We start from the raw sequence: 27,240 nt of genomic DNA, 5'->3' as shown, positions 1-27,240 counted from the left end.
AAAAAAAAAAAAAAAAAAAAAAAAAAAAAAAAAAAAAAAAAAAAAAAAAAAAAAAAAAAAAAAAAAAAAAAAAAAAAAAAAAAAAAAAATCTGCCAGTAAAGAAAATGATTCATGAGTTTGATCTGAAGAAGGCATGAGATAAAACACCATCCCATCTCATTCATTAAACTTTCCAAAATTGATAAAATTAAGATTTTATTTTATTTTTTTAATTTCAAAATTTTGTGTTCATGTTCCTTTGTTAATTATTATTAGGGATATGGTCATGGAGACACATTTAATTTCCTTAAACGACACAAGGACAACATATGACTTTTAGGGTTCTTTCCTGATTTTTGTTTTTTAAATTTTAGTTATGTTCTAATCATGAATTAAATTTTAATTTTAATTTCTAAAAATATTTAATAAATTCTTAAACTATATAGTAAATAATATCATATCATATATATATATATAAACAAATTTATAAATTATATATGATATCTCAAACATTATTATCATAATCAAGCCTTGCCATGCATACAAATTTGAACTTTCATAGACATTGATCTTAATTAAAATTAAAAATAATTAATAATTATCATAATTATCATAAATAGCTGGCTTCCCATCAAAGTATTCTGCCCTTTGATTCTGTAACCAATCCTTTAGGTAAATTGATTTAACCAAGTTTATAATTATTCACTTTTGCAGTTACTAAAATTTCCATATTTTTTCTAAAAATAATATCTTAATTAATTTTCAACGCTAATTAAGATTTATGCATCCACTTAGCCAGTTGTAATGATCTTCAAGTTTCCTAATACAAACCACTCTTTTTTATACATTATTTTATTTTATTTTTTCCATTTATATTCTAAAAACTTAATTATTTGATTTTTTTTCTTTTTTTTTAGCCAATTTGTGGGAATATATATATATATATATATATATAATTTTTTTAATTACATAATGGGTTTTAAAGCAGGTTTAAAATGAAGAAAATAGTGATAAAATATTGATGTCGATATATATTTCTAAGAAAATAATAAAAAAGAACTACTTAGCTTAATAAACAACATTTTTTACGATGTTAAGAAAATATGAATAGTAATAAAAATGTCGAGCTCGAATTTTAAGGTTAAAATGGTAGGAGAAGTTATAAGGTCAGATTCGTTATTAATTAAGTAAGACTAGATAATTATCCTATCAATATATTAGGTAATATTAATTGAAAAAAGCCCTAAATAAGGTAAATTATAAGAATCGTAACCCTATGCACTGTTACTAGATTACTTGCTCACTTAGGGTTTTTTATTTATTTTATTTTTATTTAATATGTTTAAATGACTTTTTGATAGCAATAAATTGGATGACTAATTGTAATAAACTTTATACAAGTTGGTGTTTTGAAAGTTATTAGATAAATTTCTTCAATTACCTTTTAATTAAATTAATTTAAATTTTATACCATGCATTTAAAACGTACAAATTTTAAGTGATTTGAACTTTATAAAAAACTACGTGTCAATTACCGTTCAACTATAATTTAAACTTTTTTCTATCTCTATAATGAAATGTTATCAGTAAAACATATATTTTTTCGTGTTCATTCATTTGATGAGCTAATTTAGCTAAATTACAAGTTTAGCCTCTAGTTGGCCTTCCAAATTTACAAATTTAGTCGCGAAACTATGATAATTTTTTAAATTTTGTAGATATATGAGATACAAAGTTGAAGTTTTATTAAACATAAAATCTAAATTTAAATATATTTTTTTTTAATGTTTAGAGACTAAATAGATACAAATATGATTGAGAGATTGTCTATTAATTTCAATCCATATTTATAGGTTTGATTAAGAAAAAAAAGTTCAAATTTTGGGAACACATTGCAAAATTAAAAAGGAAGGTAATTGTTGGCATCCATTCATACAAAGATTAGCTCTTCACAACCTTTCATAAAGATGAGAATGAATGTTAGCATATGGTAGGTGTAATGAATGTTAAGTTATATACTACCAGTTTTTCTATCTATAGTTATACATAAAAAGATATTTTATAAGGTGTTCGACAGAATGCCTCAAAATGGCTTTGCAAGGAAGGCATTGGAGTTGGCTTTGAGGATGCAAGATGAAGGCCAAGGCCTGATTTGATTACATTTGTTACTGTTTTGCCTGCTGTTGCTGATGTTTGTTCATTCGTTCGTCACGGGTATGCCATTAGAGCTGGGTTTGCAAAGCTTGTTAATATTTCAACTGCTCTGGTTGATGTGTACTCAAAATGTGGGTCAGTGGATCAGAGGACTGTTGTGTCATGGAACTCCATGATTGTTGGATATGTGCAAAGTGGTGAACCAGAGATGGCTATTGCAGGAGGAAGGGATAGAGATAAGCTAAGCAATATAATACTTGTGGAAGCTTTGCATGCCTATGCCAATTTGGGCGATCACAAGAGGGAGAAGTTGCTCGATAAGTTAAATCTTGGTTGTGATGTCTCTGTCATGAACTCATGGATCTCTTTGATATAACGTTAAACGAGGAACAATCGAGCCAAATGATATATGTTTTTGTGTCATCTTTACCCGCAGTCACTGGCATGGTGTGAGGGAATCTAGTATTTCAAGAAAATGGATTAAAGCCTTTGATGGATCACTACAGTGCCATGGCCGACCTTCTCGATCGAGTTGGTAAGATCAAGAAAGCCTGAGATTTTATTAAAAACATGCACATTAGTTTGGGAGCACAACTCATTTACAATCTAAGAGAATATATGCTTTTTTTTTTCTTTTTCTTTTTTTTTAAGAACTTGAAATCAAGGTAGCTGGCTATGTGCCAAATACTAACTCGATTCACGACGTAGAGGACGATGTGCAGGAGCAGCTCCTCAATAGCCATAGCGAGAAGCTCGCCATTGCTTTTGGTCTTTTAAATACCAGTCCCGATACTATGATACACGTCCAAAAGAACCTACAAGTGTGGAGATTGCTACAACCAAGTATATGACTATGTTTGCTACAACTCATTCCATTCCTTGATACATTTATGCTATTATAATTAGATGCAGACAATTTTCATATGCAAAACTCATAAGAAATGGCTATTATCATACAAGATTTAAGCAGACTATAGAGTTAACTTGTATCTGAGAAGCTAACATGAACATAATTCTTCCAGTGACACAAAAAAAACTTGGTTCGAATCTCTTACTTTAGGGAACCGTGTACTCAACTTCCATCGGTAGATTCATAGTAAAATAATACTGTTTTTGATTGTTCCAAAAGACACAATAGAGCTGAGAAGGTAATTTTCTAAGTTCGACCTAATATTAGAGGTACAAGAAGCATAATAAATCGATATGAACATCAAGAGCTGTCCCTAATAAAACCTATGGTTGCTATACTTTCCGCTCGGTTCCACAATTCCAAATGCAAACGAAGTGGGTCCATTTTTCTTTTCTCGTTCTAAAATGAAACAACATACAAAAGCTCAAGATGTTGTAATAGAATTAGCTAGCAGCCTCAATAGAAAGGGAAAAAAGCCTCCATTTCAAGATATCATTGTATTCAGAATTAGGCTACAAACTTAACAAAGCCAAGAGACAAACAATAAGAGATTTAGCTAAGAACAGCCTCAAATTGGAAGGGAAGGGAGGTCTACCACTGTGAGAGGAGAGAGATCATGAAAAGCTAAAGAAAACGGCTCTCCCATTTCAAAATCATGGTACTAAAATTTAGAAGATAAGAAGAATTTGACTTGCAACCTTCCAATCCTATAGAACAGGTCTGGATTCGGCTGCCGCATTGCCCCTGTATATGTCCATAAGATCTGGGACTTCATCCAAATGCTTAAGAACATAATTCGTGACAAAATTTCTCTCCCCTAGAAAAAGTAACCAAGCAATCTTTCTGTTCTTAATCAGTTTTTTGACCTTCAAAACCTCAAGAACTTTGAACCTTGGCCGGAGACACTTGTCGAGTCCAGACATGAAGAACTTGGGGTAAGAAATTACAGTTTCTGGGTCCAATTTTGCAGTGTTCAAACAGAAATCTGCAACAGCCCTCATTTTCTCCTCTGAACAAGCTAAACAATATGGGTCTCTCTTAAATGCTGTTAAAATCTCCTTCTCAGACCATCCCAAACTCTTCAAAACATTTATTTTCTTCTTCCAAGTTGTGTCACTTATGGACACCACTACACGAAGCGCATGAACAAACATACGGGTGTGTGGTTCAATGCCCAATTCCTTGACCTTCTTCACTGCACAAACCATTCTATCAACCTTTTGCATAATAGTTCTTGGTTGCAGCCCAATCAATTTCGATATATTCCTAGAAGGTACGCCTTCACCGAGCAAAACATTAACGTTAGATTGCATAACACCCTTAAAACTAGAAGTTAGAAGCCACGAAGATCGACGAATAGCAACATTAGCCTGCTCATCCGATTCAAGCATTTCCTTAATGAAACAAAACGATGGTTTCAAATGAGAATCTAAGCCCCTCAGCAGAATACCGGGGTTCGATAAAATTACCTTTGGAAGTAAAGGACCGACAAACCCTATATCCTTGAGGAACTCGAATTTAGGCTTCAGATTGTTGTAGACTCTCGATTGAAGGATAGAGGGTTGCTTCGCGATCAACTTGGCGATCTGCGAATTCTCGAATCCATATGATTTCAAGAAACCAAGAACGGCTTCGTACTTCTTGGCGCTTTTTTCATCGAATTGAAGCTTTCGACCGGCGGAAAAAGGAGAATCCGCAGCAAGCCCACAAGAGTTCTTGAGGAATTCAATCGTAGACACAGACGCTAAAGGCAATGTAGAACTAGAAACCGTATTGATGAACCGATTTTGGATGAAATAGAGCAAAAATGTCGAGGAAATTTTAGACATTTTGGGATCGGTATATCGAAGTTCAAGCAATGGTTTTCGTTAGGGTTTTGAGCTCCAAGAACACCCGCAGAGTTGAAAGGAGAAAACCCATTCAACGTCAGATTTTGAAGTCGCAGAGCTCGCAAATTTGGGTGTTTTTATTTCCCAGTTCGAATATATATATATATATATCAAAATTTAAAAAATAAAATAATATTACCCTTTTAACTTTTTTTTGGGGTGAGTATTCCAATATTTAAATTTTTAGTAAATTAAAAGGATAATAATTTCACACCAATGAATTTTTTTTGTCTTCCTTAAACTAAAATCATTTAAAGCTAATCTCGTGTGTGACAGTCATATTGAAAATTTTAGCTATTTGCAGTTTACATGATCGCTTATTAATGCTCCCTTAACTCTTTCTCTAAAAAATTCCTTAACTCATTCTAGACTTGCATATGTTAAACTTATACCTAGATAGTTTCGCGCATGCAAGATGAAGGCCAAAGGCCTAATTCGGCCGTTGAACCAAATGATATTACATTTTGATATGTTATTTCTATTAGTAATCACTCAGGTCCAGTGGACGAGACTTTACTATTTAAAGAGCATGAAACAAGACTAGATTAGAGCCTTCGATGAGTCAATACGGTGCCATGGTCAACCTTTTCGGTCGAGATGGTAGGATCAAGGGAAGCCTGAGATTAGTCCAAGGATTACAATATGTGGTGCCATGTTGGGTGCTCGTAAAAATTTACAAAAACATTGAATTGGGAGAGAAAGCAGCCAACAAATATTTATGCATATGCTTCAAAGTGGGGCAAGATGGCTGCAGTGACAAAAATAATCGAGAAGAAAGGGCTTCAAGAAACTCATGCACTACTCATGCACAATCCAAAAGAATATATGCCTTTCTTGAGGAACTTTGAGATGAAATCAAGGTAGCTGCCTATGTGCCAAATACTAACTCGATTCATGACATAGAAGACGATGTGCAGGAGCAGCTCCTCAATAGCCATAGCGAGAAGCTCGCCATTGCTTTTGGTCTTTTAAATACCAGTCCCGATACTATGATACACGTCCAAAAGAACCTACAAGTGTGGAGATTGCTACAATCAAGTATATGACTATGTTTGCTACAACTCATTCCATTCCTTGATACATTTATGCTATTATAATTAGATGCAGACAATTTTCATATGCAAAACTCATAAGAAATGGCTATTATCATACAAGATTTAAGCAGACTATAGAGCTAACTTGTAAATAAGAAGCTAACATGAACATAATTCTTCCAGTGACACAAAAAAAACTTGGTTCGAATCTCTTACTTTAGGAAACCGTGTACTCAACTTCCATTGGAAGCACTTGCTGCCCAAGAAGAAGTAGAAAGTTTTTGTAGCAAATTCTATTTGTTTTTCGCCGCTTTGGGCCTGCCCGCTCCCTCATAGTCCATTAGTGGGTAGGGTGGTAAACTGATAGGGCGCTCGCCTCCTCTCGATTCATAGTAAAATAATAATGTTTTTGATTGTTCCAAAAGAAATGAACAAAAGACACAATAGAGCTGAGATGGTAATTGTCTAAGTTCGACCTAATATTAGAGGTACAAGAAGCATAATAAATCGATATGAACGTCAAGAGCTGTCCCTAATAAAACCTATGGTTGCTATACTTTCTGCTCGGTTCCACAATTCCAAATGCAAATGAAGTGGGTCCATTTTTCTTTTCTCGTTCTAAAATGAAATAACTTACAAAAGCTCAAGATGTTGTAATAGGAAGGGAAAAAAGCCTCCCATTTCAAGATATCATTGTATTCAGAATTAGGCTACAAACTTAACAAAGCCAAGAGATTTAGCTAAGAACAGCCTCAAATTGGAAGGGAAGGGAGGTCTACCACTGTGAGAGGAGAGAGATCATGAAAAGCTAAAGAAAACGGCTCTCCCATTTCAAAATCATGGTACTAAAATTTAGAAGATAAGAAGAATTTGACTTACAACCTTCCAATCCTATAGAACAGGTCTGGATTCGGCTGCCGCATTGCCCCTGTATATGTCCATAAGATCTGGGACTTCATCCAAATACTTAAGAACATAATTCGTGACAAACTCTCTCTCCCCTAGAAAAAGTAACCAAGCAATCTTTCTGTTCTTAATCAGTTTTTTGACCTTCAAAACCTCAAGAACTTTGAACCTTGGCCGGAGCCACTTGTCCAGTCCATACATGAAGAACTTGGGGTAAGAAATTACAGTTTCTGGGTCCAATTTTGCAGTGTTCAAACAGAAATCTGCAGCAGCCCTCATTTTCTCCTCTGAACAAGCTAAACAAAGTGGGTCTCTCTTAAATGCTGTTAAAATCTCCTTCTCAGACCATCCCAAACTCTTCAAAACATTTATTTTCTTCTTCCAAGTTGTGTCATTCATGGACAACACTACACGAAGCGCACGAACAAACATACGAGTCTGTGGTTCAACGCCCAATTCCTTGACCTTCTTCACTGCACAAACCATTCTATCAACCTTTTGCATAATAGTTCTTGGTTGCTGCCCAATCAATTTCGATATATTCCTAGAAGGTACCCCTTCACCGAGCAAAACATTAACGTTAGATTGCATAACACCCTTCAAATTAGAAGTTAGAAGCCACGAAGATCGACGAATAGCAACATTAGCCTGCTCATCCGATTCAAGCATTTCCTTAATGAAACAAAACGATGGTTTCAAATGAGAATCTAAGCCCCTCAGCAGAATAGAGGGGTTCAATAAAATTACCTTTGCAAGTAAAGGACCGACAAACCCTATATCCTCGAGGAACTCGAATTTAGGCTTCAGATTGTTGTAGACTCTCGATTGAAGGATAGAGGGTTGCTTCGCGATCAACTTGGCGATCTGCGAATTCTCGAATCCATATGATTTCAAGAAACCAAGAACGGCTTCGTACTTCTTGGCGCTTTTTTCATCGAATTGAAGCTTTCGACCGGCGGAAGAAGGAGAATCCGCAGCCAGCCCACAAGTGTTCTTGAGGAATTCAATCGTAGACACAGACGCTGAAGGCAATGTAGAACTAGAAACCGTATTGACGAACCGGTTTTGGATGAAATAGAGCAGAAATTTCGAGGAAATTTTAGACATCTTGGGATAGGAATGTCGAAGTTCAAGCAATGGTTTTAGTTAGGGCTTTAAGCTCCAAGAACAGCCGCAGAGCTCGCAAATTTGGGTGTTTTTATATTTTCCACTTCTCTTTCTTGGAACATATATATCAAATTTTAACAAATAAAATTTAAACTTGAAAAATAATATTACCCTTTGTCTTCAATTTAATTAATTTTTTTGGAATGGTAACATGAAATTTTTAGGGCTATTATATTTGCATCCCCAACGTCAAAAGTGGTCTTATGTGGCCATCGTGTTAAATAAGTCTGAACGGTTTGTAACTACATGATCGCTTATAAAATCTCCATTGTCTCTCTCTAAAAAAAAAGAAATTGTTTTTTTGCATCTTCTATGATGTTGGAGTAATTTTTTTAAAACGATGTTCGACTATGTAAAGCATATAACTAGCATTTCTTCTAAGACATAATCAAACTCTTTTGAATATAGTTAACGACATATATCTAAATTAACTAAATTATGTTAACTTTGACAAACTTTTATTTGTTTCCATAAGTGACTTAGATTAGATAAGAGAAAAATAGGAGTAGCATCATAAAAAACAAAATATTTGTCCAATTCAATTAAAATTCAAAATAAGTTTAGATGGAAGTGATTTTAAGAATAACAATCACTTTTTTTTAATGCTTTTCAAGATCACTCTCAAACCTGTCCTAACTTGGCCCATAATCAAACCACAATCAAGCCCATAATCAAACCACACTCATATTCGTAAACAAATTTATCATTAAAACAATAAGGTCATGAATGCAGAGCTTTCTTTGCAAAGGAAATCCTTCATACATTTTAACATATCCTCTTTGAGTACAAACATGGAAATGGATCACATGGTAGAATGAGTTGAAAGTTTCAGCCCAATGGATCACAAGCTTCACATCCAGAGCAACCTCATATCCAAAACTATAGACTACCAAATATAGGAAGCAATTTGGAACCATTTTAATGGTCACATTGAAACAGTATAGATAAAAAAATCGAAAAGTACTTCTCAAGTATAATAAGGTTGAAACATCCTAGCTCCTAACAACACATAATATCTATCTATTCTATTATCTCTTTTTCTTTGCTATTTAGAGATGAATTTCCCAGTGGTTTCCAGAAAGATTTGGTTTACCTGGCGGTCGTTTATTGGATGAATGGTCGCCGTGATTCGAAGGTGCTGATTATCCATTTGTGGGTGTAAACGATTCTGCTGGAGAGAAGTCTTTGCTATTGCCCGTTGGGTCCCCATCCATTAGGTAATTGAAGTATTCTAGTACCTATTAACATGTAAAGAAAATAATATGTTACAAAAGAATAACTGGGCAGAGGATAGGGATAAAGTCAGAGATTTTAATTAAAAAGGATATATTTTATGTAACAATTCACCGCTGGCAGATATTGTCTTCTTTGAACTTCCCTTCTGGGCTTCCCCTCAAGGTTTTTAAAACATGTCTGGTAGTGAGAAATTTCCACACCCTTTATGAAGAATGCTTTGTTCTCCTCCCCAACCATGTGGGACCTCACATTCCACCCCCCCTTCAGGGCCCAACGTCCTTGATGACACACTGCCTCGTGTCCACCCCTTTTGGAGCTCAGCCTCCTCGTTGGCACATTTCCCAGTGTCTGGCTCTAATACCATTTGTAACTGCGCAAGCTCACCGCTAGCAGATATTGTTTTCTTTGAGCTTTCCCTTTTGGGCTCGCCCTCAAAATTTTTAAAATGCATCTACTAAGGAGAGGTTTCCATAGCCTTATAAAAAATGTTTTGTTCTATTCTCCCCAACCGATATGGGATCTCACATTTTACCTTTTAGACGAGGAAAACATTAAAACTCAAAATATTTATGTCTTCTTGTTTATGTCTTCTTGTTTATATCTTCCCCCTTTTGTTTTTTCTCCTCCCCTGACAAAGGGAGGATGTTGTCCCTAGTCGGAGTTTAAGTAGTGAAAGCTATTGCCAACAGTGATGCAATGGAGAGAAGCTAGCCATAGAGACAAGAACCATGAATATAATACTCTCAAATTGCATGGTCAATACTTCATTCAAATTGGTTTCAAGTCCAGTGCAATACATAAAAGAAGAAACTAAAATGGTCATCAGAAATAGTGTAGAACCCTTGTTTAACTAAAAAGTTCGATACTGAACTGTATGCATGGTATGAATTCATAATCAATCCAAGGAATAAGAAACGTGTGACTAGCCACATAAAACAAAAATGTGAACATCAAGGCTCTGTTCGATGATTTTTTTTTTTTAAATTGTGCTTGTTTTCTCACCATATCTTAGTGCTAATAAGCTTAAGTTTTAAAAACTAAATAACTATCGAACGAGTCTAAACAATGCAGAGGTGATAGACAAATAAAGATATGAAGCTGAAAATATATGGGGAGAGTGTTCACCTTGGTCATAGTTATTCTCTTGCGAGGATCCTTCCTCAGACATTTTACCACTACATCAACCATCCAAAAGAGTTGGTAGAAATCATGGCAGTCTGCTATTCTTGGATCTATTAAATCAGGGTAGTTTCTTTCCTTCAGCAATGGTCTTGCCTAAAAAAACACGTAGCACAACTTCCCTTGGTAAATCTTAAAAACATGAAAATATCAGGTATTTAATGCATACATACGGGCACTCAAGCAGATTGGAGTTTGAACAAAGGATCTTCTACTTTTATACCATATTAAATCATTCCACTTATTTACCATTCTCATTCATTTGTTCAGAAAAGACAAACATCAGGGCTACATACTGATCACTTATAGTGATTATTAGCTTAATTATATTTTGTCACATTTAACATACAAGTTTTATTAAGATAGCTCCTATTAGAATATGACGAGCAGATCAAAACATCTTAGCAAAGAGCTTATTACTTACCCAGCCCACAAGACTCTTTCCTTCAAATATCATGTCCGTGGTCCTCAGGCCAGTAATAAGCTGTAATAAGACCACGCCAAAGGCATAAACATCAGTTTTGGTAGACACTTTACCAAATTCTGCATATTCTGGTGCTAAGTACCCCAATGTCCCAACAACCCTCGTCTCTGCAGAGTCTTCATACTGAGTTCTTGCTAGACCAAAATCTCCTAGCTGAATGTAAGAAAAGAAGCAGCAACGTTTAACTGATTTCTTAATGTAATTCTATAAATTCAATGGAATTCTAAAGTTCCACGAATCTACTAGCACACGATTGAAAGTTAAGGGATTCATTAGACATAAAATTGAAATTAATATTTGATAGATCAATTAATTTCTTAAGATTTTGAATTTGATGGACGCATTAGACAAACAATTGAAAGTTAACTTATTAAACACTTTTCAAAGTTAAAAGAAACTAAATAGATACAAACATCAAAGTTTTAGACTAAACTCCGAACACAAGCTAAAGGAATTTATAATCGTGAAAGGACCATAGTCGAGCACGAAGGAAATTATTACCCGCGACTCATAATCATGAGTTATGAGGATATTATTTGGTCTCATGTCTCTGTGGATAATGTTATTTTCATGCAAATATTGTAAGCCTCTAGCAACTCCTCTAGCTATCTTCATCCTCTTTTCCCAACTGAGAGATCTGCGTGCAGTCCCTGCATAATTCCACCAAAAAGAGATGTGTTTCATAACTACAACTTTTAGTTTATTTACAAAAACAAAAAAAAACATATAAAATAAGAGTAAACACAACAAACATTCTCCTACATAATTAATTCATTTGTTTCATTTTTATATTATGAAAGAGACATGATAATGCATTTGATAACAATATTAGTTTAAACTATGTATTTTTTCCTTTTGTAATATTTCCCTTCAAAATTTCAAATGAAAAATTGAACATAGAATGGAGTGGCAGTCTAGATGACCATGTTGTTCTTTGGTCGCTACCACACTATTTCAGGTCTCAATCTTTATATGAAATTTATTCTAAAAGCAGTTTTGAAACATTATTGAAATGGAAGAGAATATTGCAATAAGGGTATTTTTTAAACATAGGTTTTTGTTTTTTCATATATATAGTTTTGCCTGAAAATTATCTTTTCTTATCAATTGAGATTTAACACAATTTTTAAGCATGCTCAACAGAGTTCAACTTCAAATAGGTAGTGAAATCATCCTCCCCAACCTAAATTGTAAATAGAGTTAACTAAACAATACTAAGATATAATATGCAAGGTTGATATTAAGAACATAGAACTGCGATCAATTTCTCAAACCAAATGCCAAACAAATAACCTAAAATATATTTTCCCATGATCGACATACAGTTTTTTTAAACAATTTTGAAAAACAAAGTATATTACCAAGCTCCATGCGGAAATCCTTACTTGACAAGTGTTTCTCCAAGGATCCATGGCAGACATACTCATAGACAAGCAGCAGCCTGCGAGTTGCTTCTCTACACGTACCCAAAAGCATCACCAAATTCTCATGGCTTACTTTGCTTAGAACATTAACCTCAGATCTGAATTCCTTTTCTCCTTGAGAACTCGCAAGTTTATGTTGCTTCACAGCGATTCTAATCCCGTCGATTTCACCGCGATAAACCGAACCAAATCCACCTTCCGAAAGGAAATTGCGATCCGAAAATCCATTGGTAGCCGCATGAAGCTCTGCGTAAGTGAAATCCCTCTTCCATCCAACAAAGGGCCGTCGGATGTGGCAGATCGAACAGGCGGAGATTTTGAAGTCATCATCGGAAATGGAGAATGGGCAAGAAGATGAATCTCCACCTCCTGAAGAAGCTTCTTTCCGCCTTTGAACATGCAGAATCGAAGATCTCGATTCTTTGATATTATAGCTCGAGGATGATTTGCAAAGTGAAGGTGGTTTCTTGTTGTTGCCAAGGCGCCATCCTAACTGCGTCTCGAAGAAATCTGTTTCTTCCGCATCTTTTTCTAAACCAATAACGCCCAGAATGAAAATTTGAACATACAGGAATATTTTAGTGAATTTCCGCGCGAAAATTCAAGTCTATTTACTGATTTTTAAAATTTTTTTTTATTTTAAAAAAATCAACTTTTACCCCTAAATTATTAATATATGGTAAACTATTTTAATATTCTATTCAAAATTAAATTACGTATAAATAAATGAAAATTTTATGATTTTTTTTTTGGTTAATTTAAATTGATTTAATTTCATAATTATTTCTTGAAAACAAAATTTTTATAAATAAATGACTAAAATGACTTAAAAGTCATAGGTTTATAATTAAATAAGGCTTGATAGCTTATGATGAAAGCAGACAATATCATATGATTGTAGAGAGTCGTGTTCATCAAATAAAATCAACCTAGTCCAATATTTTACGATGGACGGGTTGAACGTTTATTATCTAATAAAACTTACAGAGGTTAAAAAATTTACAACCCATTGACCAGCTTGTTGGATGATGAAAGTCCCACATCGGTTAATTTAGGGAATGGTCATGGGTTTATAATCTAAGAATACACTCTCCATTGGTATGAGGCCTTTTGGGGAAGCCCAAAGCAAAGCCATGAGAGCTTATCATACCATTGTGGAGAGTCGTGTTCGTCTAACATGGTATCAGAGTCATGCTTAGCCGTGTCAATAGATTGGCAAATCCTTAAATGTCGAACAAAGGACTCCAAAAGGAGTCAAGCCTCCTCGAAGGTACGAAGGCAGTCAATATCATACCATTGTGGAGAGTCGTGTTCGTCTAACACAGCTAACCCATCAAATGCAAGAATTAAGAACACAAAGGAAAGAAAGAAGGGAGTTACCGGGCGGAGAGATTCGAGTTTGGTGAGGGCTTCCAGGTATCATCTCAGCATAGCTAAACTGATGGGAAGGGGAGGCTTTGGCCAACTCCTTCTCCTTCTCCTTCTCCTCCTCCTCCTCGCTTCCATATTCCATTCCCAATTTTCCTCTCAACTCCACAACTCTGCTGTCCTTTTTCATTCTTGATATCTTGCAACTCAAATTCTTCAGAAAGAACTTTCGGTCTCTCTTCATACGTCTGCAAATTCGTAAGTTTCATAGAAACATTAAAATTTAGGGTTAAAAATGATGTAATGGGACGAGTTTACGGGTCGAGTAACGACAAGAGGAGGACTAAAATGAGATGAATTGGGTCGAGATTCACCTGTCGAGGATGACCCAAGTTGGTTTATAGCTCGTAGCAGCTTCAAGAGCGACTTTCTTTACGGAAGGCCCTGCATGAACTTCCACCTTGAATCTTATCTAACAAATTTACAACAAAATAGGCTCAATATTTTTAAATAATGAACCAACACTGAATCAATTAAGGCTTCAAGTTTGAATCCTCTTAGTTAGTCGTATAGTGTGCTAAAAAAAAGCTTACCGACCTTTTTGAGTTCACAAAGTTGCAAAATTTCAAGCATTTGTTCGTTGGTAGTGTGTTCTTCCAATTTCCTTGCGCTTTCTTTCGCTATCAAGTTGTCGTTGAGCCCTATCATAGAGTTCGAGTCCACTCGCTGCTTGTGTCCCACTGGTGAAAACGAACAAAAAACGACGTTCGTTTTAGTAGAATTAAGAATATTTAGATATCATTTTGGTCGATATATTTTGAACTATAGTTCATTTTGGTTATACTCGACTCCTCCAAAAGGAAAGATGTTTAAATTCCCGTACACTTTGTTGAACTAAATTAAGAAAGAAAAATCTTGTTCGTTCTAGTCTCGTAGCTTTCAAAAGGTTTGTTTTGGTCCCGGTAATTAAAAAAAAACTATTTTGATTCTTATTCAAAAGTTTCAAACACAAATTTGGTGCACAACAAAAATCATATTCCAAGATGTCTTGAGAACGAGGAGGGAGTAGAGACAGATTTCTCCTCCTCATCCATTAAATTTGGTCATGGACAAAGATTATCCTTCCCGACCCAATTCACACACATATATATAGAATCCAATCCCCCACAAATTCCACTCGGGTAATCTCGATTATATTCAACGACCCACATCGCCCCAATTCCTACCAAGCCTCACTTATATATATATGGTAATCCAATCCCCACAAATTCCTTTTAGGTAATCTCGACTCCATTCCTCATAAAATAGGCTAAGAATTTCGTTGGAATGGAAAATGAAATAGGAGGTAGGGACGGGAACAAAGGCTTCTAAGTCTACCCGTCCCGTGAACATCTGTAATCATATCTTCAAATTTAATCGATATATTTACCCAAATCCACCGTAAAAAGTAAAAAAAGAAAAAGATGAATGAAATCTTACACATGGAAGCTTCCATCAAAGCATACATACTAGGATTATTAGCCTGATGAAGAACAAGTAGTAGCTTTATTTCATCTCCCTTTCTAAATCCACAGTTCCTCACCATCCATTCAATTGATCCCATCCCTCCATTCCAACTCAACTTCCTGCTTCCATCTTGGATCACCATCACTTTCTCTCCTGATCCTCTTTCCTCCTTCGCCATCCCTCGTGTTTCAAAACTTTCGTATTTTCTAACAATGTTTCAAAAACAGTTATCCAGACAGACACGAGTTCTTCGACCTTGGCTCGGTCACCGAACCGATTCACCTTCTAAGAAACTAAGAACAACGCTTTGGATGAACTTATTTCAAACACGAAAACGAAAGAGACTTGAAAGAGAAGACGAAGAAAAAGGGAGAGTTGATGGTTAAGTATAAGAGAGGCCTCCAACATCATTACCAATTTTCTCTGTGCAACTATATAGTTGAACCAACTAATTATTATAATTATTATAATAAATAGTTTATAATATATTAAGGGTGTAACCCAAAATTGCAAAAATCTAAATAGGGTTGAGTCGGGTTGAATTTATTTGGCGTTTCATAAAATTTTGGTTTCGTTGAGTTTTTTTAGGTACAATAACGGTTTTGAAGTAATGTATATAGTCTAACGTTTTGAGTCGACTTTTAATTCAACAACTTGTGAATGATGGAATTCAAACATTTGACCTATTGGTCGAGAGTATATGTCTTAACCAGTTGAGCTAAGTTTAAAATTGACAATTAAATTGATAACTGCATCTCTTTTCATCGATAATGGGTGTCGAGACCTAAAGTTTAAAAACTAAACTATTATTTTCGTGAAAGTTTCGGAACCAAAAGTGAGACCTATCATCCATCAATAATTGACGTCGGGACAAGCGTAACGTCTACTCATAAGATAAAAATTCAAATAGGTAACTTTACATGTACATATAAATGAATTACTAGCATTTCACTATGTAAATCACATTAGAAATTACCTAAGCTTGGTTTTTGTACTTCTCTCTTCAATAAGTCTTCTTTGATGGCTGGCATCTCTCATCTCATCACCAATTGATGACCCCAAAGTTTCTTCTTTACAATTATTTTTTATTTTGCAAGATTCTTGTTGTAAGAAAATTGTTTGTTTTGTTTCATTGAACCTGGCCGCTCAGTTGGTTTGGGTGCACTTTTTCGATAGGCCGGGAATACACAGGTTGAATTGATATTTTTTGAACCAATCGAAAATTTTAGGTTAGATGAGTTGGAGATTCGAATAACCCGAATAAAATTCACAACCTAACCATCTATTTCGAGTTGGGTTGGATTAAATTTGATTGTAAGGTTGTTCGTTTTTTTTTTAATTATTTAAAAAAAATCTAGTTATTCACATGTCACGTTAATAACTAAAATCTCATGAATTTCAAATATCAAACATTCAAAGTCATCACTAACATTTGTTACGAACTCAAATATTCTTAACTTTTATAATAATTTTAAAGATAAAGTAAAACTAAACTCAATTTTAGGTTGGTTGGATTGACTAAACCAAAAAAAGTTTCAACATACAACAAACAAGAATTTTTTTTTTTAAATCATATGAACACTTTTAATATATTAGTTTTTTTTTGTCCCCAAGTGTATCTATATTAATTTATTGTGATGATAGAACTTAGGTTGGCCCTCATTATTTTAATATAAGGTACCAATCATATGTCACCATCATTTGAATCTAATTACTTGGTATCATGTTGTTTCATAATTAACTAAATTATGCTATTTTAGTATAAGGTATCAATCAATTTCTTTCAAACTACATTCATATGATTTTTTTGCATTAATAAAATAAAAACATTTTTTTCTTTTATTATATATATATATATTTCCAATATTACATGTTCCTTTTAAGTGATTCAATTATTTTCCAAATATTATATTCTCACATTGAAACCATAAAATTGCCTTTAAAAAAACAACTGCAAAAAATACCATTTTTTAAATATAAACTACTTTAAATATATATATATATATATTCTTCACATCCCTGGTCGGGCCTTTGTAACATATTTTAATAATATTTTTTTTATTAAAAAATATTGTTTTAATTATTTATTTGGAATTGGAATCTTACTGACTGACAGGCAATGGTATTAGACGAGAGAATCAATGTGTCTGAAGGGTTGAAAAATAAAACTTAATTAAAGGATGAGAAGAAAAAAAAAATTAAAATTCCGTTCCCTGTTTTTTTTTTTTTTTTAACCCTCTAGGCTCTAATTCATACCTTCCAAAGGAATCAATTTGGAAGAAAAATAACATTTCAACTGATCAAATTGCTATAAGACTGGTTTAATTAATTGTTCTAATTTGAGTTAGATTTTACATTAATTAACAAATTTCTTGAGAATTTGAATAAAATAACACCTAAATTTGAATCGTGTAACATATTCTCGACAATAACGACAATCTCATTGATAAAATTTTGGTTAAACCTGCACCCTATCTCTTAAAATATTGGAAATTTTAATTTTAAGGAAGAAAAAAAGTCATAGCCTTCAATATTGAGGACAAGGAAACACTCATTGGGAATAGGGTAATGAATGATGTGAGAGAAAAAAGTACTTACTTTCCCAAGGGAAGAACCTGTCTTATGCTGAAAGCAGAGTAACAGCAATGAATAACAAGAGAGACAACCCTAAGCAGAATCCAACAATCGCCACAACTGCCTGGAGATGGGTTAACTTTGAGCATAACATCAATGAAATGAAACAAAAAACGCAATGAATGTATAGAAGTTTCGTTTCTAGTAACCTTCCCCTGAGACTTGAAGTTGTATTTGACTGTGAACCACGACAATCCTCTGTCGACGAACGGCGCCATAGCAAGAGCTCTGCATGAATGAGAAGCTTTGGTTTAACAGGTTGCTTCCTCGTTTCAGGAATTGAAATGGGAGTGAGATTTAATATCCAACGACTTTCGATCTGTTCTTGAGAAACTTGTAAAGCTTCCCTTTTTTAAAACACCGACGAGATTTTAAATATTTTTTTTAACAAAATCAATCTTGAAAATAGATTTGAAAGCAAAGATTAAGTTAGCAAATGAGTTGTGAGATCCCATATCAGTTGGGGAGTTGGGAAGTAGAACAAAACATTTTTTATAAAGGTGTGGAAACCTCACCCTAGCAGATTCGTTTTAAAAACCTTGAGGGAAAGCCCGAAAGGGAAAGTCCAAAGAGGACAATATCTGCTAGCGGTGGGCTTGAGTTGTTACAAATGGTTTCAGAGCTAGACACTGGGCGATGTGCCAGCGAGAAAGTTGAACTTCAAAGGGGGTGGACAAGAGGCGGTGTGCCAACAAGGACGCTGGGCTCTGAAGAGGGGTGGATTGAGGGGTCCCACATCGATTGGAGAAGGGAATGAATGTCAGCGAGGATACTGGGCCCCGAAGGGGGTGGATTGTGAGATCCCATATCGGTTGGGGAGGAGAACGAAGCATTATTTATAAGGGTGTGAAAACTTCTCCCTAGAAGACGCATTTTAAAAACCTTGAGGGGAAGCCCGAAAGAAAAAGACCAAAGAGAACAGTATCTGCTAGCGATGGGTTTTGGCTCTCACATGAGCTAAATTATAAATATAGAAAACTGAAAACAAAGATGTTATCAAGTAGGCCTTTCTAAGTTATGGAAGTTGGAAAAGAAAGGCAACCATTTGACAAGTGAATGCCCTTTCCACTAAACAAGTTGAACCTTACAGTTCATATAGTTGGGTTGTTTAATGATGAGCAGAATGACGTATCAGAAAAGTACTAGATAAAAAGCAGGAATATAAGAGCTCACCCTGCTGCTCTTGCCAGCTTAGTAACTTGGCTTCCAGCCCAGATTGTAGCCATTATCTTGAGAAATCTACAAGGTAATAATGTGTCGATGTCTTAGTATAAAACTCCATCCTACACAAATATTTCTTTCAATATAAAACCAAGCTTTCATTGAGAAAAATGAAAGAAAACGTTCACCAAAATGATAGCTCAACAAAAGGAGTAAAGCAACTAGCCATACGAAAAGGGCCTCCTACAATAAAGTTTTTCACCTTCCAGCAGCTGCAACATAGCCCATTTTCGCAGGTGCTGGTGCAATGTAGAACCTAAAATGCAAATAAATAACATGATAACATGACTAAGTACACTGCTAATGGAAGAGAGACGAAATAAACAGAAGACAAACGATAGTATGACATAAGGAGTGTTATTATTATTATTTTTAAATAATAATAACATAAAATAAGTTATCGCCCGCTGATCGGTAGTAAAGGTGTTTTTAATCAGAGTCCCACTAAATTGATATTGATTGAAAGCAAGAATCATGTCCAAACCCTTAGCCCGTACATTCTGAAATTCTAGCTCTTCGAAAGTAGAGTTCCATAAGGTCTTTTTATCTAGGTGCAAGTAGTGTGCACTATAGTTAACAACCACGTCCTCTAATGCTCTGAGCTATAAGCGCTACCCAATCTCCATTGGAACCAAAATCTCGGGATATCCTGAAAAAAGAGCCTTTCCTCCTCTGAACCATCTACCCATTATGAACAAAGATCCTCAAGAGTTCTCCAACATCCAATTCTAATCACCTACCCATTATCCCAATACAGTCCCCAAAGGTATGGAACCCCATGTTGACCACTGCCCAAAAGGCAAGATCAATATCAACATTAGCTACAGTCATTACGTGAAAAAAAGTTCCGCAAAATAGTTACTTGATAGAATTAGAGAGTACAGGTAATTTGGTAATTGGCAGTGTAGTTTGTCAGAGAGAATAGTAACGAGCGGAATTAACCAACAAGACGTAGCAATATTGTGATTGTTCAAGGTTGAAACTCACACGGGGGGTTGAGGGAGGTGGAAGCATCCAACTTCCAAGAATTGCTTTCAAACATCTTACTGTAGTTTCTTAATTCTTACCTATCTTTCTATACAATTTCCAAGCCTAATCATCTGGTTCCTATCATTTCCATCCCCGAACATCCAATTCTAATCACCAACACGCATACCAAATAACCTCCTAAACTTATGAAGCCTTTAAGTCTCTCCTACGTAGTAGTAATTCATAATAGTAGTAACTAAGTAGTAAATATAGAAATGGACTCACCACACAACAAGAAATGTTGTAAGATAGTAGACTGTATTCAACAATCCATAAGACAATATTCCAGAAACTCCATATCTCCTCAATTTATCCAGCACCCTACAAGATGAACGTGTACTAGAATAAATGAGCGAAAATGAAATGTAATGTCTCCAAGACTGATGTATGCCTAATATGAAGTGTGCACTGATGCGTCCAATAAGATGTTTGTTTCATTTCAATAAGGCCAAGAAGAACTTTGTTTCCTTTCGATAAAGTCAAGCAGATTTTGTTTCATTTCGGTGAAGGCAAGAAGAGTTCTTCGTTTCCTTTCAATAGAGCCAAGAAGATCTTTGTAACATTTTGATAAAGCCAAGAAGATCTCTGTTTCATTTCATGTGGTTGCTAAACGGAAACTTTGTTTCTTTTTCAATTTATAACTTTATGTATTTTGTACCCAACATTAATGTACTACAAAATTCCAGAATCGCAAAGCTGACTTGACCAATAAGTAATGATATTATAAAAAATAAATATGAAAAATTGCCTGTCTGAGGGCTGTGACTTACTCTTTGATATGACTTATTATTCTTAGGGGATCAAATATATTCTGAGACCCCCTTTGTTCTTAAATGTAAAATAATATACCAATATAAACTAAAAATGACATTAACCAACAAAACAGTACAAATATTAGTGGAACATGAAGTAGACTATTTTTGTTGCTAAGCTTTGTTGTACAAGTATGACTTTGATTAGAAACTAGAGAGTAGAGAGAGATTGAGCAGAAAAAGGAAGGTCTCACCACCTCCATGGCATTATCAACAGAAAAAAGCAGTAGCCTTAGAATTCACGAAATATATGCAAGGCAAGTAGTAGTACTCAATCGATTTTCGCGGATGTTTTTTATGATTTTCATTCTTTTCCATCGAACCTAACAAGAGAGAGAATGAAAGGGACGAGAATTCGTAAGTTCTTAATCAAGAATATGACATTTAAAAATTTAAAGCTCACTGAATGCATCAAGACTCAACCATGAGTTCATAGGTTCGGTTTTTTAATGCCATACCTTCAGTTTCATGATTGGAAAAGCCACTTTCCGATTTCAATGGATCATTGGCCTACGACAGGACATTGACAGTATCTAATCAGTAATACATACGCCTGTCCAAATGCAGGAACATCCATGCCTAAAATTTCATTTACTGCCACATTCTATTTATATAAACAACTGAAGTCAATAAAAGTAAACCAACAGTTAAACATGCAAAATATCTTCATAGAAATAGTCTTCCAGCGACTTCATAGAAGTGTCAGTTCTGAAGTATATAAGAAATAATAACACAATTCAAACGAAAATAGTGATGGGGCCAAATGGAATGCATAGAACCAAGCATACCAAAGCATTCATTACCAATTAGACAAAAGAAAGGCATGATGGTACTCAGAGGGTGCAAAATCAGGGAAATTAGAAGTTTGTAACATTATTATCGCTCCGCGGACCGAACAATTCAATTGGCAAGAGACATCAATAAGCAAAACAACACAGAAACCATCCCAAAAATTAGGGCGTAGATTCTGAAGCAAGTGGACAAAACACCATAGAACGAAAGAATTAAACTGCAGAAAGTGAAGGAGATTGCTGTTTTGCCAATTCACTGAGAAACACTTACGCTAATTTCGGCATTGTTAAGGCATTGTCGGATGCTAGGGTTCCGACTAACAAAAATGTTATTCGGCTTTGAGACGCGAAAAGGCGGGGAAGCTCTGAAAATTGTCTTCGGCTGCAATTCGTTCGAACCCTGAAGAATAACAATTCGGGAAGATGATAATAGAAATTAAAATGTTCACGCATTCAGATTCTAAAATGTCGCAGAATTTTCAAAATCGAGTGAAGCTTTTACCGCCACCGGGAAAACGACGCAAGGGATGGCGCCATTGGTGAGCTTAAGTGGAGTTGGCATTTGAAAGAGAGAGAGAGAGAGAGAGAGGATGATCAAATGTGAAGAGAACTAGAGTTTTGCAAATGATAAAAATGGAAACTTTTATAGCAAATTTTTAGACCAATTCCATTAGGTTGCAATTTTTAGAGATTTAACTAAGGGAGTGAATACTCTCTCTATTGACTAGAAATGAGGATTTCTTATCTCGTTAAATTGACATCTTTTATAAGAGTTCAAGCTCACTGCTAGTATATATTGTCAATTTTAGTTTGTTACATATCGTCGTCAGCCTCACGGTTTTAAACACATCTACGAGGTAGAGGTGTCCATACTCTTATAATAAATGTTTCATTCTCATCTAAAACTGATATGGGACCTCACAATCCACCCAAAACTAGTGTGGTTGGTTAGGGAAAAGTTCTCACATCCCTTCTAAAGAATGCTTTGGGTGTACAATTTTATAAATATTTTAATATTATTACGAGAATAGAAACCTATTAGAATTTTGGATGAAAAATACTATTGTATTTTTAAATATTTATATTTTAAAGGTAATTTTTTAATATTTAAGAAAAAATCAAAATAATGTTATAAAAGCAATTTAGCAAAATAATATTCATAATAAACACACAAATAAAATTTTAGCTTCGCCATTACAAAATTAAAAGAAAAAGATTAAATCGTTAAGAGCTCAATTGAAGTTTTGAGATTAATTTGGATAATTGGCTGCCCTTTCCCCTAATTCGTGACATTTTTGTATCGTTCTTCCCTTAAACAATGGAGAATTTGCAATTTGTAGTTGTAACAGGTGCCTTTAGGAATTCCAAGATCGAAAGTTGATTCTGCGCGTTAATTGAGGGAAAGTTTCAAGTTCATCCATGGAGAGGACGGAGCGTCAACGTCGAAATCATCCTCCCTATCGTTCGGCTGCACCATCTGATTCCGCCGGATCTTCGACCTCCACTTCCCGCAGATCTTATTCCAACCGCAGTAGAAACACCGACTACAAGCATTCTAAGTACAATACCAACGGTAATCTCAGCTTTGAGGATGATGCTGACTGGCGTAGCAGAAGAAGTAGCGATAGTAAAATCTATTTACAGAAGCTAGAGGCGAAAGAAGACGACGTTGGACATGATGGCCGTTCTCACTTCGATCTTCCGCCGGTATTAGTCGGCACTTGTCCTTCCATGTGCCCTGGTAAGTTGAAACCGTCCACGTGTTCCAGTTTCTTGATCTTTGTTGTGGCGAGACTATTGGACTGTATAAACGCTCTCAAATCCTTTCTGTTTTCTGTAAACATTTATCTGTTTTGGTTGCTCACAGCTTCTAAAAGGCAGGGAAAATGTGTAATTCTGTGCTATATGACAAGCACAATAACTCATGCTTGTGGGCTGAGCTCGATTAATCCTCCAGACTGCTTAATTTTTGTTGGATTAGTATTTCGGTTTTGGGGTGATACTGTTACACGAATGTTAGCTTCCTCTTCTTCTAAATCATATATTAGCTGCTTTATTAAGAGTTTTCATATTTGTAAACAGAGGCAGAAAGAGCACAGCGTGAAAGGCTGCGAGATTTGGCTATATTTGAAAGGCTGCACGGAAATCCTAGAAAAACATCTCCAGATCTGGCTGTCAAAAAGGTATTATCTACTGATAGTTGCTTTATGTTGCATCTTAATGCTTCTTTTTTGGTTTCTAATGCCAAACAGCTCGGCCCCTTCTTTTATTTTTTCTTGGTTGGAGGAAGTGATTTGTAGATCATATTCTGAAAATCAAGATACAATTCTTTCTGCCATTTGCCAAAAAGAAAAGGGGAAGAAAGAAGAAGAAGCTATTACGTATGAATTTGGCAGTATATTGGAAGTATGGAACTGTCAATTAATTCATTTAGGGGCCTCCAACAATTTATTTAGTTTCCATTATCGTTGAAAAAGTGTTCTATGATCCTTCATCTTTCTGGTGAACCTCTTTTTGCGATTTAGAATTGTTGCTTCTCTTGTGAAATTTTCTGACTAATTTGCAATATTGAATTCGTTAATCGTGCATGGAAGTGAGTATCACTACTTTGAACAGAATGATAGCTAGGCATTTGCAACTCCCAATGACTTGAATCCTCTATTGTCATTGGCTCGTTCTGCTCGAATATAGATTAATAATTTGTGATATCGTTGATCATGATGGATAGATTGGTTTTTTCTTTCACCACGTTTCTTGGTAGGTATCATCTGCAGTAACATTTCACTTGTTTAGTTCTGCAGAACAATGGTCGCCAAGAGTGACCAAGCATTAGATGTGCGGCCTCTACCTGTACTGGAGAAAACATTGAAATATGTCCTAAGCTTTTTGGATACTAAAGAGCAACCTTTTGAAGTGATTCATGACTTCGTATTTGATAGAACAAGATCTATAAGGCAAGACCTCAGCGTACAGAATATTGTTAATGAGAAGGCCATCTACATGTATGAAGAAATGGTCGGTATCATCTTGTACTTGTTCTATTCTATGCATCACTCCCTTTCCTAGAAGTGAAGTATTTTGAAACTTGATTCTATGTAACTGTGTTTTAGGAAACTATATAACTGATCGTGGGGCGTGTGCTCGGTCCTTTGCAGTAGTTGTCTTACTCGAAATTGTTTATTTCCTTTTATGTTCTTAACTTAAATACCCCACCAATTAGTTTGTGCGGCACCTGGGATCTCGTGCTCTTGACTGCCTTTGATATGCGCAACTCTTTTCTATTATTCTGATATCAGATGTTCCTAATTCACCCTTACTTCGTTTTTTTCAACATTTTTTTAAGAAACTAACGATGTAATTACTGCCATATCCACTACCTTTATGAGGCAAATAACGAGCTTTTATGGAAAGATAGGGCCCTAAATGGGTTTTAGTTAGCCCATTTGCCTTATTTAGTTTTTTATGATGTTTAAGGAAAATAGACATTCAAAGATCTAAAAGTAAATGCAAAGCTTTTGTTGGTTTTTGTCTTCTTTCTTGTATGCCTCGTATATTTATTTATTTATTTTGGTTGCTAGCAAATATGGATTGTGTCATTTTGCTGATGAATGAATTATTAGACATTCATCTTTTCAGATCACATTTCAATTACTGTTTAAAAATTCTGACCAATGATCTTTAGTGTATAAAATATTTGGAACTGTACTGCAGGAAGAACTTAAAGACTTCAAACATGTAGAAATGCATTTTGAACCTCAAAGTTTGCGAACTGTTTGGTTAATTTTGTTGGAGTAGATGAAAATGCACCCCTATTTTTATTGATCTTGAATCTTCTTCATTACAGGTTAGATTTCATGTCACATCACACCAGAAGCTTTTAAATGGTGATAGTAATTCAAATGCTTCCTCAATGCATCACCTCAACATGCAGCAGCTCTCAAAGGCTTTGATAACACTACTTAATCTCTATGAAATTAACAGAACCAACGGTGCTATCTTTGAAAATGAAGCCGAGTTCCATTCATTGTATGTGCTGCTTCATCTGGATTCGAATAGCCAAGCAACGGTCTGTTCTCTAGCTTACTGAAAGCATTGATATTTTTTTAATCAATACAGTACAATCTACTGTTAGCTGTGTCCTATGAGTAACACATTGCTGTCTCTAATTTGTCAGGGGGAACCACTTACTTTGTGGTTTCGTACTTTACGGTCTCCTGCGATCAAGTCGAAGGAAATGTGTTTTGCTCGGACAATTTTACGGTATACTATTTTCTTCTGAAGATTTGTTTGGTTTTTGTGTTCCAGTAATGCCTAATGATGTTTGGAGAGAAGTTTCCTTTTCTCATCTAACAATCTTCACTTTTCTTTTCTATCTGCCCCTGCCGTTCATTTGAACAGATATTTTCGGATGTGTAATTATAAGGGTTTCCTTTGTACCATAGGAGCTGAGGCTTCCAACCTTCAATATTGCATTCTTGAACCTTACGTTAATGAGGTAACCATAATCTTGAAACTCTCCCCTTCGATATTTTAATCTGAAATTTGTATACATGAAAGGATAAGTCAAAGGGATGAGAAGGAAGCCTTCAAGTTGGCCTTAATAAAAAGTTGTTGATTTCGAATCTCAATTTTGATGAAGCTGTCAGGTCTCGACAAGAACGAATAATATAATTTTGATGAATGTTAGAGCTATTAGATCTCGAGAAGAACGAAGAATATAATTTTTATGAATGTTGGGGCTGTTAGGACTCGACAAGAATGAAGAATATAATTTTTATGAATGTTAGGGCTGCCAGGTCCCGACAGGGACACTTAATCATTTGGTTAGAAAAAAGAGAACTCAACCGTTTTTTTCTAAGGCATTTATCGCTCACTATGCAGATTCGAGCATTAGCTTTGTCTTACATAAACAATGGTGGATACAAGCTTCATCCCTATCCTCTGGTGGATCTATCCATGCTTTTAATGATGGAGGTATAATAATAATTTATGACATAACTTATGATCTTCTTGATCGCTTATGTAAAGATCTGCAGTTGTTTATTGTAAATTTTGAAGCTTATTTCAGGAATCAGAAGTGGAATCATTTTGCAAGGCCTGTGGTCTTGTAACTTCTGGAGATGAACTAGGAAACATGTCACTTCCTACCAAACAAACAACATTTTCCTGTCCCAAAGGAGCGTTTCAAAGATGCAGCTTTGTGAAGCTGAAATAACATCAAGGGTGGCTATCTATACAACCCATTGTTTCATCATTTTTCTTTATAGATTCTTGGGGCTTAATTTCTGGTAGGACTATTCTATACTATCCCAGAATTTATATTGTATTGTTGTCTCTTAGGATAAGAACTAACTATGTACTAACTATGTAGCATCTATATATAAATTGTATAATGCCATGATTTTATTTAGACGATTTTGAGTTTATTTTATATGGAATCACGTAAAAATAATTAAAAATCACTAACAAATGATCTAAATTGGTTCGCTTATGTAAGTTTATAATTTAATTTGATG

At 34.9% G+C, this 27,240-nt stretch overlaps 5 protein-coding genes across 8 annotated transcripts; 1 reads left to right on the top strand and 4 right to left on the bottom strand.

The window, feature by feature from the left end:
• Positions 1-2,477: 2,477 nt before the first annotated feature.
• On the bottom strand, positions 2,478-5,019 carry LOC111482390 (transcription termination factor MTERF9, chloroplastic-like). 2 transcript variants are annotated; one of them, XR_002718202.1, is made up of 3 exons: positions 3,743-5,019; positions 2,827-2,949; positions 2,478-2,685 (listed from the first exon to the last, which is right to left on the bottom strand). XR_002718202.1 is itself a non-coding variant. In XM_023128148.1 (2 exons), exon 1 carries the CDS (start codon positions 4,871-4,873, stop codon positions 3,752-3,754), a length of 1,122 nt encoding a protein of 373 aa, XP_022983916.1. In that variant the 5' UTR covers positions 4,874-5,019; the 3' UTR covers positions 2,671-2,949; positions 3,743-3,751. The 2 variants fall into 2 exon arrangements, 1 of the variants encoding a protein (XP_022983916.1); XM_023128148.1 differs by having other exon boundaries at positions 2,671-2,949.
• A 1,749-nt stretch (positions 5,020-6,768) lies between these two features.
• Positions 6,769-8,054, bottom strand: LOC111482382 (transcription termination factor MTERF9, chloroplastic-like). The gene has a single exon (XM_023128132.1). The coding sequence runs from the start codon at positions 7,978-7,980 to the stop codon at positions 6,859-6,861; it is 1,122 nt and encodes a 373-aa protein (XP_022983900.1). The 5' UTR covers positions 7,981-8,054; the 3' UTR covers positions 6,769-6,858.
• A 727-nt stretch (positions 8,055-8,781) lies between these two features.
• LOC111482366 (probable serine/threonine-protein kinase PBL4) lies at positions 8,782-15,618 on the bottom strand. Of its 2 annotated transcripts, none has more exons than XM_023128119.1 (9): positions 15,211-15,618; positions 14,329-14,471; positions 14,106-14,203; positions 13,744-13,979; positions 12,301-12,894; positions 11,441-11,589; positions 10,880-11,092; positions 10,402-10,551; positions 8,782-9,278 (listed from the first exon to the last, which is right to left on the bottom strand). In XM_023128119.1, exons 1-9 carry the CDS (start codon positions 15,413-15,415, stop codon positions 9,183-9,185), a joined length of 1,884 nt encoding a protein of 627 aa, XP_022983887.1. In that variant the 5' UTR covers positions 15,416-15,618; the 3' UTR covers positions 8,782-9,182. The 2 variants fall into 2 exon arrangements, with proteins under 2 accessions (XP_022983887.1, XP_022983894.1); XM_023128126.1 differs by having other exon boundaries at positions 12,325-12,894.
• A 2,045-nt stretch (positions 15,619-17,663) lies between these two features.
• Positions 17,664-22,324, bottom strand: LOC111482401. 2 transcript variants are annotated; one of them, XM_023128169.1, is made up of 9 exons: positions 22,227-22,324; positions 21,996-22,124; positions 21,392-21,443; positions 21,205-21,256; positions 20,347-20,442; positions 19,295-19,348; positions 19,045-19,110; positions 18,021-18,099; positions 17,664-17,935 (listed from the first exon to the last, which is right to left on the bottom strand). In XM_023128169.1, exons 1-9 carry the CDS (start codon positions 22,284-22,286, stop codon positions 17,858-17,860), a joined length of 666 nt encoding a protein of 221 aa, XP_022983937.1. In that variant the 5' UTR covers positions 22,287-22,324; the 3' UTR covers positions 17,664-17,857. The 2 variants fall into 2 exon arrangements, with proteins under 2 accessions (XP_022983937.1, XP_022983929.1); XM_023128161.1 differs by having other exon boundaries at positions 17,664-18,099.
• Positions 22,325-22,947: 623 nt separating this feature from the next.
• Positions 22,948-27,153, top strand: LOC111487065 (SAC3 family protein C). The gene is made up of 8 exons (XM_023134290.1): positions 22,948-23,465; positions 23,807-23,907; positions 24,518-24,739; positions 25,569-25,790; positions 25,899-25,984; positions 26,123-26,219; positions 26,606-26,698; positions 26,793-27,153. Exons 1-8 carry the CDS (start codon positions 23,144-23,146, stop codon positions 26,937-26,939), a joined length of 1,290 nt encoding a protein of 429 aa, XP_022990058.1. The 5' UTR covers positions 22,948-23,143; the 3' UTR covers positions 26,940-27,153.
• Positions 27,154-27,240: the final 87 nt, after the last annotated feature.

Source organism: Cucurbita maxima, unplaced genomic scaffold (genome assembly GCF_002738345.1).
Source record: "Cucurbita maxima cultivar Rimu unplaced genomic scaffold, Cmax_1.0 Cma_Scf00001, whole genome shotgun sequence".
Classification (NCBI taxonomy): domain Eukaryota; kingdom Viridiplantae; phylum Streptophyta; class Magnoliopsida; order Cucurbitales; family Cucurbitaceae; genus Cucurbita; species Cucurbita maxima.
Note: the sequence above shows the minus strand (reverse complement) of the source record. Positions and strands in the feature narration are given on the sequence as shown.

Excerpts from the sequence above, each read along its gene's own strand:
- LOC111482390 (XM_023128148.1), bottom strand. The coding sequence starts at position 4,873 with ATGTCTAAAATTTCCTCGACATTTTTGCTCTATTTCATCCAAAATCGG.
- LOC111482382 (XM_023128132.1), bottom strand. The coding sequence starts at position 7,980 with ATGTCTAAAATTTCCTCGAAATTTCTGCTCTATTTCATCCAAAACCGG.
- LOC111482366 (XM_023128119.1), bottom strand. The coding sequence starts at position 15,415 with ATGGCGAAGGAGGAAAGAGGATCAGGAGAGAAAGTGATGGTGATCCAA. Across the intron at positions 14,204-14,328 it reads AACTTTGTGAACTCAAAAAG|ATAAGATTCAAGGTGGAAGT; the intron begins GTCGGTAAGCTT and ends TAAATTTGTTAG. Across the intron at positions 9,279-10,401 it reads AGAGAATAACTATGACCAAG|GTACTAGAATACTTCAATTA; the intron begins GTGAACACTCTC and ends ACATGTTAATAG.
- LOC111482401 (XM_023128161.1), bottom strand. The coding sequence starts at position 22,286 with ATGCCAACTCCACTTAAGCTCACCAATGGCGCCATCCCTTGCGTCGTT. Across the intron at positions 21,444-21,995 it reads TTAACAATGCCGAAATTAGC|GCCAATGATCCATTGAAATC; the intron begins GTAAGTGTTTCT and ends GTCCTGTCGTAG. Across the intron at positions 18,100-19,044 it reads AAGCTGGCAAGAGCAGCAGG|AGCTCTTGCTATGGCGCCGT; the intron begins GTGAGCTCTTAT and ends TCATTCATGCAG.
- LOC111487065 (XM_023134290.1), top strand. The coding sequence starts at position 23,144 with ATGGAGAGGACGGAGCGTCAACGTCGAAATCATCCTCCCTATCGTTCG. Across the intron at positions 23,908-24,517 it reads CAGATCTGGCTGTCAAAAAG|TTCTGCAGAACAATGGTCGC; the intron begins GTATTATCTACT and ends TCACTTGTTTAG. Across the intron at positions 26,220-26,605 it reads TTGAACCTTACGTTAATGAG|ATTCGAGCATTAGCTTTGTC; the intron begins GTAACCATAATC and ends CTCACTATGCAG.